Source organism: Vulpes lagopus, chromosome 15 (assembly GCF_018345385.1).
Source record: "Vulpes lagopus strain Blue_001 chromosome 15, ASM1834538v1, whole genome shotgun sequence".
In the NCBI taxonomy this organism is placed as follows: Eukaryota; Metazoa; Chordata; class Mammalia; order Carnivora; family Canidae; genus Vulpes; species Vulpes lagopus.
In genome coordinates, this window is record NC_054838.1 from 38055392 (window position 1) to 38072960 (window position 17569).

The following is a 17569-nucleotide window of genomic DNA, read 5'->3' on the forward strand; positions in this document are numbered from 1 at the left end:
TGGTCCCATTTCCTTTCTCTCTCTCTCTCTCTCTCTCTCTCTCTTTCTTCTACTCCAATAGTTCTTTGTTATACTCAGGAGTTGTTCTTAGCTGAAATGCTACTTCCTTCATTCATCCATTAGCCATCTAGCTAAGAATCCTCTCCTCCTCATCTAATTAACAGTAGTTATTTGGCACCTGATGTGGAAGGTACCTAGAGCATAACGGTTAAGTGGGGAGGCTCTGAAGACTGACCATGTAGGTTCAAATCCAAAACTGTGTGAAGAATTAAACTTCTCTATACCTCTGTTCACTTATTTATAAATTATAGATAGGAATAGGACTTTCCTTACAGGATTAAATTAGTTACTTCCTGTAAAAGCAATAAAAGTTGGCTACTATTGTCATTATTAAATAGACACCACAACACGGCTATTCCTGAAGAAAGACTTCTCTGACCACCTCCTGCAAAAAAAAAGTCTAAATCAGGTCTATATCACCCTCCTCCAGTCCTTGCTGTATTATACACATCCGTAATCCTGTGGGTTTTTTTTTTCTTCATTGTTCTTTTAAATACTTGACCTCTACTTTCCTCACTTAAGTGTAAGCTTCATGAGGGTAAGGACTGTCTTGATACTTAGTTCCACCAGGCCTAGAAGTCACATTGTTGATGTTTAATAAGTATTTCAGAAAGACCAAAAGGCCCAATGACAAAATAATCATTCCTAAGCAGTTTCATTTTCTAGTGGCCAAACCTGGGGTTGACAGCAGAAAACTTTAAAATGAGAATATTTCATTCTAAATCAATTGCAGCTGGGCTTTCTACATCATTACACACTCCCTGTTCTGAAAGCCCAAGCACAGAATTGTAACATTCTCCTAGAGAGAAACCAGGGTTAGTGTGGTTTTAATGTGAGTTATGTTTTGAAGTGAAACTTTAGCTGGAACTGATACTCTAAATTTATGGCCTTCAAAATATTATAGAATAACTTCATGTCTGTCCCCTGTCTATAAATAGGGATATCTACTTCTCAGGGTTTTGAGCATTGTTGGATAATGTACATAAAAGGCTCCAAAGAGCTCATGTTCATTCAGTGCATACTAACTATTGGCATTTTGCTGAATGGTGCAGTGAATTACCTGAGAACCACTCATTAATAAGTGATTAGGCCAGAACTTGCACCTAGGTGCTCTGACTACAGACACTGTGGTCTCTACTACACCATCCTTTTTCCTTTGCCAACAATGGCCAACTACACCCAAGTAAACAGTGCCTGAAATACAGCACTCACCTTGAGCATACTGGCTGCAAGAGACAATCTCCTGAGGACTCAAAATTGGAGTCTGAGTATTGTTGGTTAGTATACGGATTCTTGCTTCCAACATAGCTGTAGACGCAAATGCGTAGCAGCTTCCACAAGATGCTGGTGATGGAAAAGAAAGATATGTAACCTAAGAGAACTTTGAAGCAATTACAAAGAAACACAGAAAAATCTGAGTGGAGAGACACAATAATATATTTATTTGAGTTCCGCTGTTGTTCATAAGGATCAGCCCAATATAGAAGATTCGATCAACAACACAACCTTATAGGCAAACAAGATTTCAGTATTTCCCCCAAAAGGCAAATGTTACTAAACGGGGCTTTCCTTGAGACTATTTTAGGAGGCAAAACAAAATAAGATGAAACTCAAAACACTCCTCTACTCTCTGCAAAGCATGTGATAGTATTCTTGATAATGAAAAAATAATATAGGTCTACAGCATGCTGAGCCATTCAAGTTGAGAGACAGCTATGGAAGGATACATGTGAGCTGACTTGGGACTTGGGACTCTCTCCCAGGGCCCTGAGATCACAACCTGAGCTGAAATGGAGAGTCAGATATTCAACCGAGTCACCCAGGTGCCCCTCAGGAGCAGCATTTTCTAAAGTTACTTGTTGGGTGGACTTACCCTAAGAGTGGCTCAGGTGTGGATGTATTATAGAAAGTTCAATTTGACTATAGTCAAGGAGGCAAAGTACAACACAGTCCAAGAAAGATAAGAGAGTAATTGTAACGATGAATATGGTATCTAAGGTGGCCAATGAGGAAGTAAAGCTAGAAGGCAGATGGAGGTAGTGAAATTGAAAACAACATGGTTCTAAGGGGAAAAGAAGAGCAGCAGAGCCAGGGCTCCCAAAACATGTCACCCAGAAGAAAGAAGAACACAAAAAGTAGCTTGGATAGAGGTCAGAGAAAAAAAGGAAAAAGGAATCGCTTTATGTAATACCTGGATGCTCTGGTGAGGACAAAATATATGTACTTAAGAAGCATATGCTAGAAATATAGTTGTTATTTTAAGAGAAGAAAAATGTATGTGTTTTTTTTAATTTATTCATGAGAGACGCAGAGAGAGAGACAGAGACAGAGACACAGACAGAGGGAGAAGCAGGCTCCATGCAGGGAGCCTGACGTGGGACTCGATCCAGGGTCTCCAGGATCATGCCCTGGGCTGAAGGTGGCGCTAAACCGCTGGGCCACTGGGGCTGCCCTGGAAAAATGTTTTACTTTGAAGTAATTTATATGAATATTATTTTTCTATGTTTCCTCAGAAGATGTGGGTAAATACATAAATACATTTAAGAAGAAAATATGGGATGTATATAACAAAACTGGGATTTCAACTTGTCATAATTCTAGAAAAAATGAACATAGATTTTAATGTCTATATTACTATAGAGTCTTTTTTTACCACTACCACTGATTCAAATTGGAGATTTGGAGATATGCTGTACCAAATCCAAAACATTGATATATAAATATAGTTACATACGAAAGAGGTTATTTAATGTACTAATAAATTATTCACCAAATTATCTGAATGGTGAGCACTCCCTTACACATCATAAGATTATATAATAATAATAATCATATATAATAAAATTAATGAATAGACAGTAAATTCAAAAAATTCATTCTACATAAGGTGTATGTTGCCTTTGTTCTCTTTAATAAATCAGAATTTAGTAATTTACTACTTAGAGAGAAGAGTATCCAAAAGAACACTATGCATTAGAATACTATCAGGGTACTACCTTCCCTAGGTAACGTCGGTTCATGTTCCTCCCTGAGTGCAAAAGAAAGCCAGATCACTGTTTGCTCAGCCTCCAACATTCTAAACTCTACCTGAATTACTTATATTGTTTTCCTCAAACTAAACTGTGAATCTCCTTGAGTGTACACAGGAAATGTGCCTTCTTCATATAGGTGTCTGATGCAATGAAGAAACTCGATGTATATTTATAGCAGGAAGACCCAAGTTATGAACAAGTAGACATATATTTACATCCATGAAAAAAAAAAGGTGACTTTATTGGAAGCCATCAACCTTTACTTGTTTCTAAGCTATAAAGGGGGCACCCTTATAGTTAGGGCTTCTCACCTAAAGTGAGAACTCTCTCAAGTGACTCAATACCACCTCAGGTCCTGGACTGAGCCTATTAGAGCTCAAACCACTCTACCATTTCACGTGTTCCCCGAACTTCTCCCTATAAATATCTCAGATTTATCCATACCATATACTGCTTTTGCTGCCAAGAGATCACCTGAACTATGAAGATTAGGATAAACTCTTGGAAGAAGATCTTGAATTCATTTAGTGTACTACTCACTTGATGATGTGTACACTGAGACTCAGAAAGAAACAATGACCTGTCCAAAGTCACAAAACTAACAGCTGACAGGTGCTAGCAGCTAGGTGTCTCCCAAGGCAGCTTATATTCTTTTCAGTTTATAGATCTGTAACTACTTTAATGAGTTTTCAAATTTTCTTCCCTATCATCTAGTTACTAACTAAGCCAAAATTAACTTGCACATCTTGTTTTTGAAACCATCCAAGTAACCCTATCCCTGGGACCTATCTTTCAAATGATTGAGTGACAAAGAACCAGATCAGAGACAGTTAACAGACAAAGCCAGTGTTCCTTTCATGAGACACCAGAGTCATGAAATAACTAACATCCTGAGAATATGGAAATGGCCCCATTTTGGTCATCCAGCATTCCTGGGCCATGGCAGCAGGGTCAGTAAGCACATTTCCACAATTTCAACTAGGTAACGTGATTTTCACAGCTGAACTGTGTTCAGCTGCACCTTCCCATGGTGGAGAACACTGTGAGCTAAGAATAAGGAATTAGGAATCTTCTCCACCCTTACCCTGTCATTCAGCTGTGTGACCCTGGGCAAATCACTGGAACTTTCTGGCATTTATTTTTATCTTGTATATAAAGTGAACAGCATGGAAGACAACTTAATAAGGTCTCTCTGTTCTAGCTCTAATAGTACAGATGGTATTCAAAACAAGATTTAAACAAACTATATTTTAGACAGTAGGAAAACACTGCATTTACGATAACTGATGTGACCTGAGAAACACACCCTCTCTCTCTTGAAGATACAATAATAAATAACAACAGTATAGCAGAGAGAAGACAGAAAGTCCAAGTCTTCCAATTGCCTAGCTTCTCTTCCCTCTCACACTTGAATATAAATCTAGCTATATGGCTGGTGCTTAAAGCTGCTTTCAGGTTTAACAGTAAAACCTCATTTTGTCTTCCCAATATTTCTTTTTTCGTTAATTTTCATTTGCTCTCTGAATACAGAAAAGTTGTGAATTCCCTTAACTTGGGTCATTCTGAATTCTGGGTTTTCTAGAATGCGATGTTCCTAAAGTTAGTGGAAATTTCCAAGGAGCCCAGTTTTCAAGAAGAGAAAATAATTTTTCCCCAACCTAAAGTAAAGAAAACCAAAAGGAAGTCAAAAGAGGAACCTTTAAAAATTGCCCAGTCTGTACAAATCATATTTATAGCACTCAAACAAGATGAAACATCAGAGAACAACAGTTTTTGCCAAGCTAAGAAAACCAATGTCTGAGAATTTGGTTTTAAAAGGTCTAATTTCCGTCCCCTGGATTATTGTCTCGTCACCAGTCAACTGTATCTTTCGGGAAATGAGTGGAACTAAACTTCTCTTTTGACCTTCTCCCATGCTCCCAATGAACCTTAAAAAACACTTTCTTAAAGTAGTTGCCATACTGTATTTTTATATTTTGCTCGCAGATCTTGCTAAACTGCAAGTCTCTAGGACAAGAGCCATGCCGCAGTAATCTTTATATCCTCAGTCATCAAAAATCCTAACACATGGTACTCTATAAAACACTGTATTTACAGAGAAAGCAACCATGTATCAGGTTCTCAATAATCGACACTTGACAAGCATTATTTACTTAATCTTGTCAGATAGATATAAGGAATCTGATGACAGAGTACATTTTAATCCTCTCTTAACACCAACCCTTTAATTTCACTTCCCATTCATTTCTCAATTACCTTAAAAGTTCTCTCACTTCCTAAGCTTCCTTTCCAAAGAAGCCCTACCCAGGAAAGAAAAAGTAGGGGAGACATTTCAGGATCCACACTTTCTCTAGAGCTGAAGAGTTCCAGAAGAACTTGTAAAAGCAAAGACAAAGAGATGAGATCTCTGATGTCAACTGCAGGACAGAAGCCTTGCCGGCTGGCAGCTATAAAAAACCTGCTCCAAGCTCTGTACACTCAGAATACTTGGCAAGAATTCAGTAAGCATGGAACTGGAGGGCTGGTGGTGAACACTGAGAAGTGAGAGGGGTTGATTACCACAGAGTTTCTAGGAAAAGGGAAGAACAATTTATCTTTGGGTGTTATTAATTTATAATCCTCAGGAGACACTAATCAGAATGTTTCCAGACAGCAAATACTACACCTATTTTATAGTAACAAATCAGTCATGTGTGCTATAATTATCTTCAAAATGAGCTTAGAAATAATAAACCTGAGTATGGTATAAATGATTCTCCAAGTCACTGTTGGCTAAAAATTTAATATAACAAGATAATTTGCTATCAAGTACTATTAGAGGAAGAGTTATTAAATCTACTCATATTGTATGAAATTTCTGAAAATAATGGGTAAAATGCAATTAGAGTGATGCTTTTGGTAAATCTGGGCTCTGCAAGGCCACCACTCAGGAAGCTGGGTTAAATTGTACCATCATATGTCATGTTCTGACATAAAGTGAATTAAAAAGGTCCTTACACAGCTCAAAAAATCTACCAGAAAAAAAATTTAAGGATCCGTTTTTCTGGGCTCTTATGGTAATTAGAAACTAAATGATGGGGGACAGGGGGAGGTGGAGAGTGGGAGGACAAATAGCATAGAAGGATTCCTCCAAACCACTTGCAGAAGGAAGATCAATTTTAATTCTATGCCATTCTTTGTTTCTACATGAGTCTCTCCTACTGGGGAGGGCAGATGAGTTTCTTCCCATTACTTATTAATTTCATTAGCTAGCTAGAATGTATTTTGAGAAGGATACTCAAAAAATGCTGGGCTCAACTGGAGAGATTATCTATTATCAAAGTCTGTCATGGATATAAAAGGAAGAAGTTACCACTGGACATACCTATTCCATTTCTTTACTAAAGTGGATCAGGCCTGTTGAATCTCTGTACCCCCAGAATCTACCCGAGAGCTTGACACATAGTAAATGTTCAATAAATATTTCAGAACAAATGAATGAAAAAAATCAGACTTTTTTTTTTTTTTTTTTACCTTGGTTTCGAACAGGACTAACAAAATTGGTACCACGAACGTTTCTCCAGTCCCATGATGTTGGCAAACGTGAAATCTCTTCATGTATTTCAGCAGTCAGTGGTGTGGGTTTAGGCCTAGGATGAAAATATACATTTGACTTCAATATATAGTCTTTCCCTTGAAAACGATTTCCTAATCTTTAATTCCATGATTTTAATTACCTGGCTGCCTAGAATCTTGATTCAAGCCCAAAAAGCCCTTGTCCCATCATTGTTTCAAATATACAATATGTCTATTATGTAATGTTTCTTTCTTTTTCTTTCTTTCTTTTTTTTTTTTAAGATTTTATTTGCTTACTCATGAGAGACACAGAGAGAGGCAGAGATAGGAGAAGCAGGTTCCATGCGAGGAGCCAGATATAGGACTTGATCCCGGTACTCCGGGATCATGCCCTGAACGGAAGGCAGACGCTCAACTGCTGAGCCATCCAGGCATCCCATACACAATGTTTCAATTATACAACTAAGTGTGTCAATGGCTTTCATTATCTGTTTCTTTTTCAGGATCTAGTAAATTTCTTCTATGAAATGACACTGGGTCTGTATATCACTGAGATGCTACTCTTAGTATGCTTAGATAGCTGCATTTTCTTAAACAGATTTTGACCAAGAAAGTAAACACATGGGAATTTAAAATGGCCTATGAAGGACACAAGAGGAAAGAGAGGAACCACCAAGGTTTGACTCAGGAGATGGCTGGTGGCGATAGTGAATTAGTTGTAAAAGAAGTGAAGCAAGCACAGAAATTTGAAGTCTAAGTATAAAGTAGACTGACTAACTCCATAAACAACAGATGAAAATGCTTACTCATTATCAAACTGCATCCTACATGAGATGGTTAGAAAGGAAGACAGAGGGCAACCCGGGTGGCTCAGCGGTTTAGCACCTGCCTTCAGCTCAGGGCCTGATCCTGGAGACCCGGGATGGAGTCCCATGTCAGGCTCCATGCATAGAGCTTGCTTCTCTCTCTCTTTCTCTCTCACATCTCTCAAGAATAAATAAAAAAAATCTTAAAAAAAAAAAAAAAAGAAAGGAGGACAGGAAAAGAAGAGTTGCTTGGAACGATGAATAAGACACAGTCTGGAAATGAGAAAATTGTTCTACAAGCTTCTCTGTATTAGCAATTTAAAACAAACAGCATTCCAGCTCTAGACACACTAGATTTCTTGGGAGCTTTCCAAGTCTGCTAAATGATTTCAGTGTTCCACGTCTTTGCGCTGCTGCTCCTTTTCTCTAAAGTGCCTATTGCCCACTGCTTAGAAGAAATTCTTTTAGGAGTTTCTCCCTAACTTCTAATGTAAGGACTGCTCACAGAGCAGCCCTTACCCACCACTCCACAAGGAAAATCTCAGTTCTATGCTCTATCAACTCCTGAGTTATGGCACTACTGTTACACCAGGATAACATGTATCTTTCTGATACTATAACTACTTGAATATCTCATTCAACTTGGCATTGCCAGACTGTACTGTTCAAACTTTTCAGTGATTATCCAGTGCTCTCTACCAGGTTCCAATTTAGTCACTGGCAAAGATAATTTCTGTACTTCTTCAGGTCCTCTGCAACTACTCCCAAGGAGTTCCCTATCTCACACACTTCTTTTAGAGTGGATGTAAGTCAATGTTAAGACACAATGGAAGTGAGATAAAATAGAGAGAGAGAATAAAGAATCACTCAATAGCAATCATATCTTGAGAATTATAAAAATAGACACAATTCCTTACAGAAATGTCAATTTTTCATTAAAATATTAGCTAAACCAGGGACATTGCTGGAAGCTGTCTATGACAGAGAGATGAACATGAGGTAGTCTTTGACCATATGAGGTACAGCATTAAAGAGACATGAAACGGAGCAATTACAATCACAAATACAAAGAAGTTTAACGTTACACATACAACTTGGAAAATGTCCATGGAATAACCAAGGTACTTAAAAAGCTATGCACCATGAAAACTGTGTATATAGGGCAAGGGAGAAAACAAACCAAGCAACAAATCTTGAATATTTTCCTTAAGATTTTTAAGTAAAAATTAGGGCACAAACAATTTTTCGAAGGAAATAAACAGTTTCTGTGATTTCACACTAAGAGGCCAACAGATTTAATCAATCAAATATTAACTAATTGTCCTGTATATACTTAAGAATACATTAAGTAATTTAAAAGATAAAGAATTGAAGTTTGACAGCAAAACGTAATTTCAGAGTAGGCTTAGGGTCATACTGACCTCCAACAAATGGTTTCACTACTCACCAGCTATGTGACATTACTCACAGGGCTTAACATCACAAAACTCCAAATGACTCCTATTAAAATAAGTAGAATCATACATACCTTAAAAATTATAAAAATTCAATGTAGTGGGGCAACCGGGTGGCTCAGTGGTTGAGCATCTGCCTTTGGCTTAGGTCGTGATCCCGGGGTCCAGGGATCAAGTCCCGTATCAGGCTCCCCACAGGGAGCCTCCTCCTCTCTCTGCCTGTGTTTCTGCCTGTCTTTATGTGTCTCTCATGAATAAATAAATAAAACATTTGTAAAAACATCAATGTAGTAAAGATTACTATAGTTCCTGTTTCTGCAAATCCTTAGATTAAGCTCCTATGATGATAACTACCATTATCATCATCATCATCCATGTCATTAAGAGGACTAAATATGTGCAGATACATTTATTTAAGTGATCATCTGGCACACAGCAGGCACTCAAATGTTAACTTCCTTCCCCCTACCATCCTATAAGGCAGGGTATTTGCCTGTCAATGCACAGACAAACCAATCAAACACTGTGACAACCGAAGTTCAATGACGTAAAAATGAAGCTTGAATGATGAATTTGTAAGATAGAGAACAACTGCAAAGATTACAGGTTCACTACACATTAAAAGCTCTTAATCATTTGGGTCTAGATTATTTCAGTCTGGTAAAAACTCTGAACTTAGGCAGATGACCATAGCCAATACATTTTTCTATACTTTTGGCAGTTTCAATGACTCTCTAAACCTCAAGTTAAGAATCTCTGAGGGTGGGTTTCTATTATGTCACTGAATTCTATGAGACCTAATTTATATATAAAAATGCTACTGAAAACTAGGCAGCCAGACCACAATGTCTGTTTTAGTATTTCCTGTTTCATTCAATTTTCTCTATCTTTAACTTCTATGGAGCTTTGCCTTAAAAGCAGCCCTTCATAAAGCCAGCCCTTCTCTAACACAAAGGTGCTTGGGTGGAGGGAAGAAGCGTCAAAAGTAAAAGAATTCCTCAGAAGCATGGCCAATGACACAGGGAAAAGCAACTGTGTCTGAGGCTCAAATCTTTTAGGCAGGAGCTCCAGGGCCTTAGGCTCAGATGCTGATATGCCTTCCTCTCATGCTGCTGTGGATTTTTACTTAACAGTTCTCGACTTCCTGTCTCATATACACAGTGTAACTCCTTCATTTTAGCGAACCTGAGAGGGGTTACAACATGTTCCCTTTCCTAACTGCCATTAACCTGGGTCTCACAGACTAGAAATGTCTTAGAATACACTTTGAGAAATACTATACGAGATTCTCTTTAGAATGGGGCAGAATTATGAGAGAGTGCTATTAGATGAGATAGGAAAAATCTCCAGACAGCTTCATAGTTGAAAAAATGTCAGAGTGTTAGGCTTATTAGTCTGCAAATGAAAAAGTTAGAAATGCATTTTAGTTAATTAACCAATCAGTGGCCTGTTCAAACAAATTTTGAACCAGAAACTCTATAGATATTAAGGAAATAATGTATTCTCTGAAAATTGAGTCTCACTACACTCCCTATTGGTTTCCAGTTCTCTGCCCTTTGGTTATACCAATTTCTCCTGAAACACGGAATCATAGGAATATCTTTGGCCATTTAACAAATGTTAAGGGTCTATATATTTTGAGTGATCCAGCTATAGTTGGGAGGATATTTTTTTAAAATTGCCAAATTCTTGACTATATAAATTCAAAGTATTTGTGACCCGATCTCCTAAATAAGAAATATGCGATGGGGTGGTATGTAAGCTAATGATGGGAAGTGTCACTTCTGGCTGTAGGTAGTAGAGGTACACTGATAAATATGCAGCAATTTTTTGCTGGATGTTGCAAGAGAGAGGGTTTTGAGATTTTTACAAGTGACAAATCGGACAGTTTTTGTAGACAAGTTGAGGGATATTTGAAGTAAAGGGAGCAGCCTGAGTGGAGGTACCTGAAACTAAAGATTTTGGTGATTATGTGTCATTTTGTTAAAAAATGGGTCATGGTACTAAATTAAAGCATAGTCAAATTTAGATGGCTTTGGTTACCAGGTTAATTTATTCATAAGATAATAGGTAGTAGGGACACCTGGGTGGATCAGTGTTTGAGCATCTGCCTTTGGCTCAGGGTGGGATCCTGGGGTCCAGGATTGAGTCCCACATCAGACTCCCTGCGAGGAGCCTGCTTCTCCCTCTGCCTAGGTCTCTGCCTCTCTCTGTGTATCTCTCATGAATAAATAAAATATTTTTTAAAAGATAGGTAGTAACACAACCATATCTGGATACAGGAAGATGAAAGTGGCATTTTAGAGAATGGCTGAGAGGGAAAGAGACCAAAGAGGTAGGACTAGAAGACAGGAGGTGTGAGGCTGACCCACAACGCAGCAGAGAATGACAAAACCCTACACCAGTGTGTAGAAAATGGCAGGAGAATGATGGAAGTGGCAGATGCTGTGAAAGCAGAACCCATCAATAGGACTCAGACAACCAGAAGATCCAAGGAAAGGATAGGGAGACGGTCGGGAAAAAAAATAACATAAAAAGTTTAGGTTGCAATGGCCAATAAAATTGTGGGCAAACTAGGGAGAGCAGAATGGAAGGGAGTATGACATTCAACACAAATACCTTTATTAGTGATAAAGGGATATGTTTTATTACCTTGGGATTTTCCGGCCACCACCTCTCCTCATCATGTCTCTCAAGGTGAGAGTCTCATATTCTATGTATCTGGTTGCAGTCCAAGACTTCTGAATGGTATTGATCGCTTTCACAAACTCATAGTTGTATTTGTAGAGCCTATTAGAATTGCTGCCAACAAAAATAAGATAGCCTCAGTTATCCTCTTTATTGATGTAATTAGACTCCATTAAAAGAAGCATCCTTATACTGAGCCTGAGTAGAAAGTGGAATAATCTTTTAAGAAGGCAAATTTATTTATTTTTGGTAATACAACTTCAAATATTCAAATCTTCAAAATAATCTTTATTTTACAGTTAAATAAGCTAAGTGCACCACAGTGCAGTGTCATATAATACTGAATTTCCATAATAGTCAATGGTATAGTTAAATATCACATGTACAGAACACAAAATTTAGATAAGCTGAAATTATCAGGTAAAATAAAATCCAACTTCAAAAAACAAAAACCAAACTATTAAGGATGTCTGAAGTATTCTTAACCCTAATAAAAGTTCACTGGACTCAAGTCCTTTTATTGAGGACTTCAGAGTACAACTCCATTAACTTAGCTCAAAAATTCTTGGGAGCCATGAGTAACTGCATCAGACACTAGTAATAAATGTAATCAATTTTTGATCTGAAAAATCCCCTTAATTTGGCTCTAAAGTTATCAGGCTTCTGAAATGCATCCTCTTCCTTACTCATCTTATTTTAAACAAACTGCTGTTTATAGCAGTTTCTGTTGATATCTTTTGCTCAAACAAAGCTCAGTTTTTCTGGCATCAAAGCAAATCTGGGTTTGGTTCATACATGAAGAGACAATCTATGAGGAGGGTCCAAAAAGCACCCTTCAGCACTTTTGGTGGAAGAGATGCACATGTACACTAACAGCCTGGAATTGGTATGTCTCCTATAAAAATAAAAGTTCAAGTTAACTAAGTTGTATATATAAGGATGTTCAATGAAACACTCTTATAATAGTGATAAACTGTAAATAACCTAAATAAATGTTCTCAGATAAGGGATGATAAAAGTAAATAGTTTATTCAGTAAAAATGTACAGATTATTTAGTGTGTAAATGTTAATTAAGGGAAACCTCACTAAAATGGAGTAAGAAGGTTTGGCGGGGGAGCTCTCATGTCCTATCACTCTTCATCAATTGCAGATCTAGCTGGAAGATAGGGACCTTGCATGTGGATACTATTTCACTATCCCAGCAAGAGGAAGAAGGGCTTACCTTTTTCCCTGGCAATAGCCCAGACAACTGAGAGACAGTCACAACTCAGCCAATGAGAAGCCACTAGACTTCCAACTCCCAGTTTCATCCAATGAACTTTGTTTCTAACAGTCCTCCCAGGTCCATCCTTTCCTCTATACAAGAGCATGCTTCTTTTTTGTTCTGTAGCATTGCCTACAGTTTTTGCCTGAACTTGCTTGTCTCAATGACAGTTCTCTGCTATTCCCATATAAAACCAACTTTTGTTGGTAAAATAATCAGCAGTACAGAAGAGTGTTCACACTATATTAAATAATAAGACAGGCTATCAAAGAAGTTTATACAGAATTAACCAATTTTTGTAAAAATATATTATAAATCCACTTTTTAAATGCCAAAAATGGTTATCTCTGAGTGACAATCCAGGATCACCACTTTTTCCCACCCTCTACAATTTCTACAATGCACGTTTATAACTTTGTAATAATAATAAAAAAGGAGAGAACAGGAGGAACTACATGTCACGTGCATATAGCATGGCAAACATTACCATGTGATGCAAAAAAATTATTAAACTGGACCTGGGTTCATATCCGTTACTCAAATTTGGTTCTTGAATCCAGTGTTAGCAGCAGCACCTGGAAGCCTTCGAAATATCCAATCCAAATCACCCAAAGCAAAATCTGCATTTTTAACAAGATTCCCAGTTGACTCACAATAACATTAAAATTTGAGAAGCATTGGTTTCCCTGATAGTAAATGCTTGGATATGGATATAAATAAATCTAACACATAGAGCATGTTTACAAAGCAAAAGGATTGGGGGAGCTGATTAGTCATATAATTCAAACATGTATCAAACCTATGTGCCAGGTGTTAGGAATTATAGAATACACCCTGTTATTTCTACTAAAGAAGAGTCTATCACTTAAGTGTGACTCATTGTCCAAGACTTCCCAATTATGCAAAGCAAGATACACCTAATCTGAGTAGCATCTACACATACTGTAAACTTCTCTTTCTCTTTTTATTTATATGTTCATTGAGGAAGTATTTTGATATAGTCAAAAAATCTGAGAGCACTGAAAATAATAAGAAAGATGTGCAGTTATAGTGATTCTATTTACATGTGTTTTATCAAAGTTCTTTCCTTCTTGTTGCAAAGTGTGAAACCAGAGAGCTACCTTTACTAGATTTTAAAACTGCCTGTATCATATTTCTGATACACTAATACAACAAAAACAAGTGACAGCAGTTTGTCTCTTTAGACAGGAGGGTAAATTTTAAATTGTAAATGTATATTTTGAAGTATTTTCTACTGATGAGTCACTATTGACTTTTGAGAAGCAGTAGTTCCTTTGCTTTATCATTGACATCTAGTAAACACACACTGACATGTGCTTACAGTAATGACAAGGTAGGTCTTAAACACTCACTTTTAGTGTTTAAGATCCAAGGAAATTAAAGATAATGTACTTTACTATGGGATAACAGATCATTAAGAGCTGAAAGGGACCTTGAAGGTAATTTAGTCCCCAGTGCTGATTTTATAGATGAAACAACACAGGTTCTGAGCACTCCCATTAATAGCTTCTTCATTAAATAAAGCAATGTCTGATGTATCAAAAACAGCACATTAGTACATAGTACATTTTAAATGGTAAGTGAAAGTGAACAGGTGAACAGGAGATATATTGTTCAAGGATCAAGTCAAGCAAAGCAATTTAAAAGGTAAATTCAAAATGGAAGGGATGTATTAGTTTAGATCTTGGTGAGTACTTTCCCAGACAAGTACAATTTGTCCCCTTTAAACTCATGTCCCCAGTCTCACTACTACAGAATCATTCATTGCCAGCATGGCCTGGTTTGGGGTGATTTATTCATGTGTATTTCCAGTGGATTTCACAAACTAAATGAAACAGAAAAAGTTGCTGTCATTAATATCTATTTATCTTTTCCTTCCAAAGGAATAAAATCTGAAATCTCGTTTGTGTGGTTCAGTTACTTAAAGTGGACCTTACTTAACAAAAACACTTAACTGCATGTTATAAGTTGAATGGTGTCCTTCCAAAATCCACAGGTTCAAGTCTTAATTTCCAGAATCTCAGAAAATAACTGCATTTGGAGAGAAGACCTATCATAGGGTAATTACGGTAAAATGAGGTCATCACATGGGTGGTCCCAACCCTGATATGACTTGGTGCACTTGTTTGAAAAAAAGAGGGATGACATGTAAGGACACAGAGAGAAGGTGGCCATGTCAAGCCAGGGAGAGAGGCTTTACAAGAAACCAAACCTGCTGACACTGATCTTGGGCTACTAGCCTCCAGAATTATGAGAAAATAAATTTCTGTTGCTTAAGCCACTCAGTCTGGGGTACTTAGTTATGGCAGCCCTAGCAAACTAATACACTACATAAATACTGAGAATTTTTATTTCAGTTATTCACTGCTTTGTGTAAAATTTATTCAATTAGTATCACCTACATTTGTTGTAACATAAACACATGTATCTATGAGTGCCATACATGTTATTACAGGCAATAATAAAATGATTTTTGTCACTGCAATTCTCTAGTCTTTCATATCAATTTCCTTTAAAGCCATCATTGGGCCATTACTTTTAGAGTGCTGTGAAAAAAAAAAAAAAAACTTTCTTCTCTCAGTTCCATTAATCAACACAAGTTTTAAAGAATATGGGTTACGTTTCTAGGTCAAATAAATTTTATAGAATCACAATAAAACTTATCAAGAACTAACCCAGACACATATTTCTACATACTATAAAACAAAACTAAATGTATCTTCCTCTTGTGACAACTCACTTTTCCTGGAGCCTCTCAATGTGTTTTGTGTTCACCTTCGCTTTTTCAGAGGTAGTTCCCATCTTGGTTCCAGTGAAACAAGCCCAGTTCCGGCCCAGCACATCGTGCACCCACCCGGTCATGGTCTCGTTGCAGTAACTGGTGACCCTGTGACCCTCTTCTTTATACTGCAATAAAATTGGGGAAGGAAATGTCAAGTGAATCTGTGTTCATCTCTCAGGTCCATTTCCCTGGCTCCCATTCACAGTCAAGATGCTTCTTCTTCATTTCATCTTGGGAACGAGCCTCTGCCAACCAAAATAAAAACTTCACCCTGAGGGGTTACATTCTGAGAATTAGTCTAGAAAAAGATGAGAAATAAACTTTTCTAAGACTACCATCAATAAGTGCCAAACAAAATTTACATAAGAAAACACTTCTGGGAATCAAAAGCAGGAAAAGAAACATTTTTAGAGCATCTGCCACATTCCAGGCATTTTACAAAAGTCCCTCTTTCAGTCCTCACAGAAGCTTATGAGGAAAGAGGCTTCGATAACTCCATTTTACCAGCAAGAGTGGAGGCCCACCCAGCTCTGTGAGGCTATGGAGCTCGTAAGTTAACAGAGCTGTCAAGTGGCACAAACAAAATTCTGCTCAGGCTGTCAGACTATACTTTTCTACTCCGAGAATATGGACTCCAACAAACTATGAAACAAAGAGGGAAACATTTCCATGTAACCAAACAGAATTCTTTCCTTTGTCAACCTCACAATTTAGTAGGAAATTCTGATTAGGGAAGCGCTAAGAGGGACCTGATTATTAAATACTGTCCTCGTTTAATTTCACTCATATGGCCCTTTGTCTCACTGCAATGTTAATATTGAAAAACACTTACAATGTGATAGATCTGGAATTTCAACTCATACTTTGGCTCCAGAGTTTACAAACCCTCATGTTGTAACATCTCCTCTGGTAGGAGGGACACATAATCCAGAACGACAGCACAGGGAATAGGAGGAAGAAAGGAAAAAAAGTCATGCTAAATTCCAGCGAGGAGGGATTTGGGCTCGTTTCAAGGCATTGACTTAATCTAATGGCACAGAAGCCCAAAAGCAGTCAGATAAAACATAAACAAATTGACACCGAAGTGAGCTGTGTTGCAATACTTTCCTTAAATACACAGGTTATTTTTGGTGCACGGGTCATCATTTGCGAACTTCTAATTAATATGATGGATATTACTTTACCTGTGTGTAGGGGTTAGCAAGCTGTTTTTTTTAAAGCCAGAAAATTAATATTTTAAGATTTGCCAACTATAAGGCCTCTGTCAAAACCACTCAACTCCATCACTGCATTATGAAAGATGTATAGGGAACACAGACAAAAATGAACTAGGCTGTGTGCCAATAAAACTTTATTTACAAAAAACAGTCCTGTGGTTTGCAAACCCTGAGTTTAGAGGAATCTATGGGCAAAACTATACTTAAAGTAAAATTACCTTATTGCATCTGACACTCTCTGAATTTATTTCGGAACGGTGTTAAAAATGTCTGGCTTTAGAACCCCAAAGCACTAGATTTGAATCTTGGGCCTCACCATCCACTAAGCTACCTAGCACAGGATAAGTTACTATGGAGTACTCATAGATTCTTAAAATTTACATCAGTATTGGTGGTTCATGATATTGTGAAACCTGTTTATCCACCTCTGGCTAAGAATATCTTCACTTGCATGAGTTCAGCTCACCACTCCTTATGTCCCTGCCAAAGACCCAACTCAGGGTGAGGAACACTGAATAGAAGCCTAGGATAAGACTGAGCTGCAACAGTAAAGGATATGTCCTGTGAAAAGGCCAATAAAATGTATATTTATTATGTCAAAACCACACACAACTGCTATTTGTATAGCTCAGAACTGCACTAATAGTGGTAACCTCAAATGATGTAACCTAAACCCCTCAGTACTCTAT

At 37.5% G+C, this 17569-nt stretch overlaps 1 protein-coding gene across 1 annotated transcript in view; it reads right to left on the bottom strand.

Annotated features, from left to right (window-relative positions):
- Nucleotides 1-17569, bottom strand: part of CTSC (cathepsin C) — a 35724-nt gene that overhangs the window by 787 nt on the left and 17368 nt on the right. Inside the window, exons 3-6 of the mRNA XM_041730097.1 lie at nucleotides 15622-15788; nucleotides 11560-11709; nucleotides 6606-6721; nucleotides 1273-1404 (exon numbers count right to left, since the gene is read on the bottom strand). Coding sequence (XP_041586031.1) covers nucleotides 1273-1404; nucleotides 6606-6721; nucleotides 11560-11709; nucleotides 15622-15788 — 565 coding nt within the window. The remainder of the gene's footprint in view (nucleotides 1-1272; nucleotides 1405-6605; nucleotides 6722-11559; nucleotides 11710-15621; nucleotides 15789-17569) is intronic.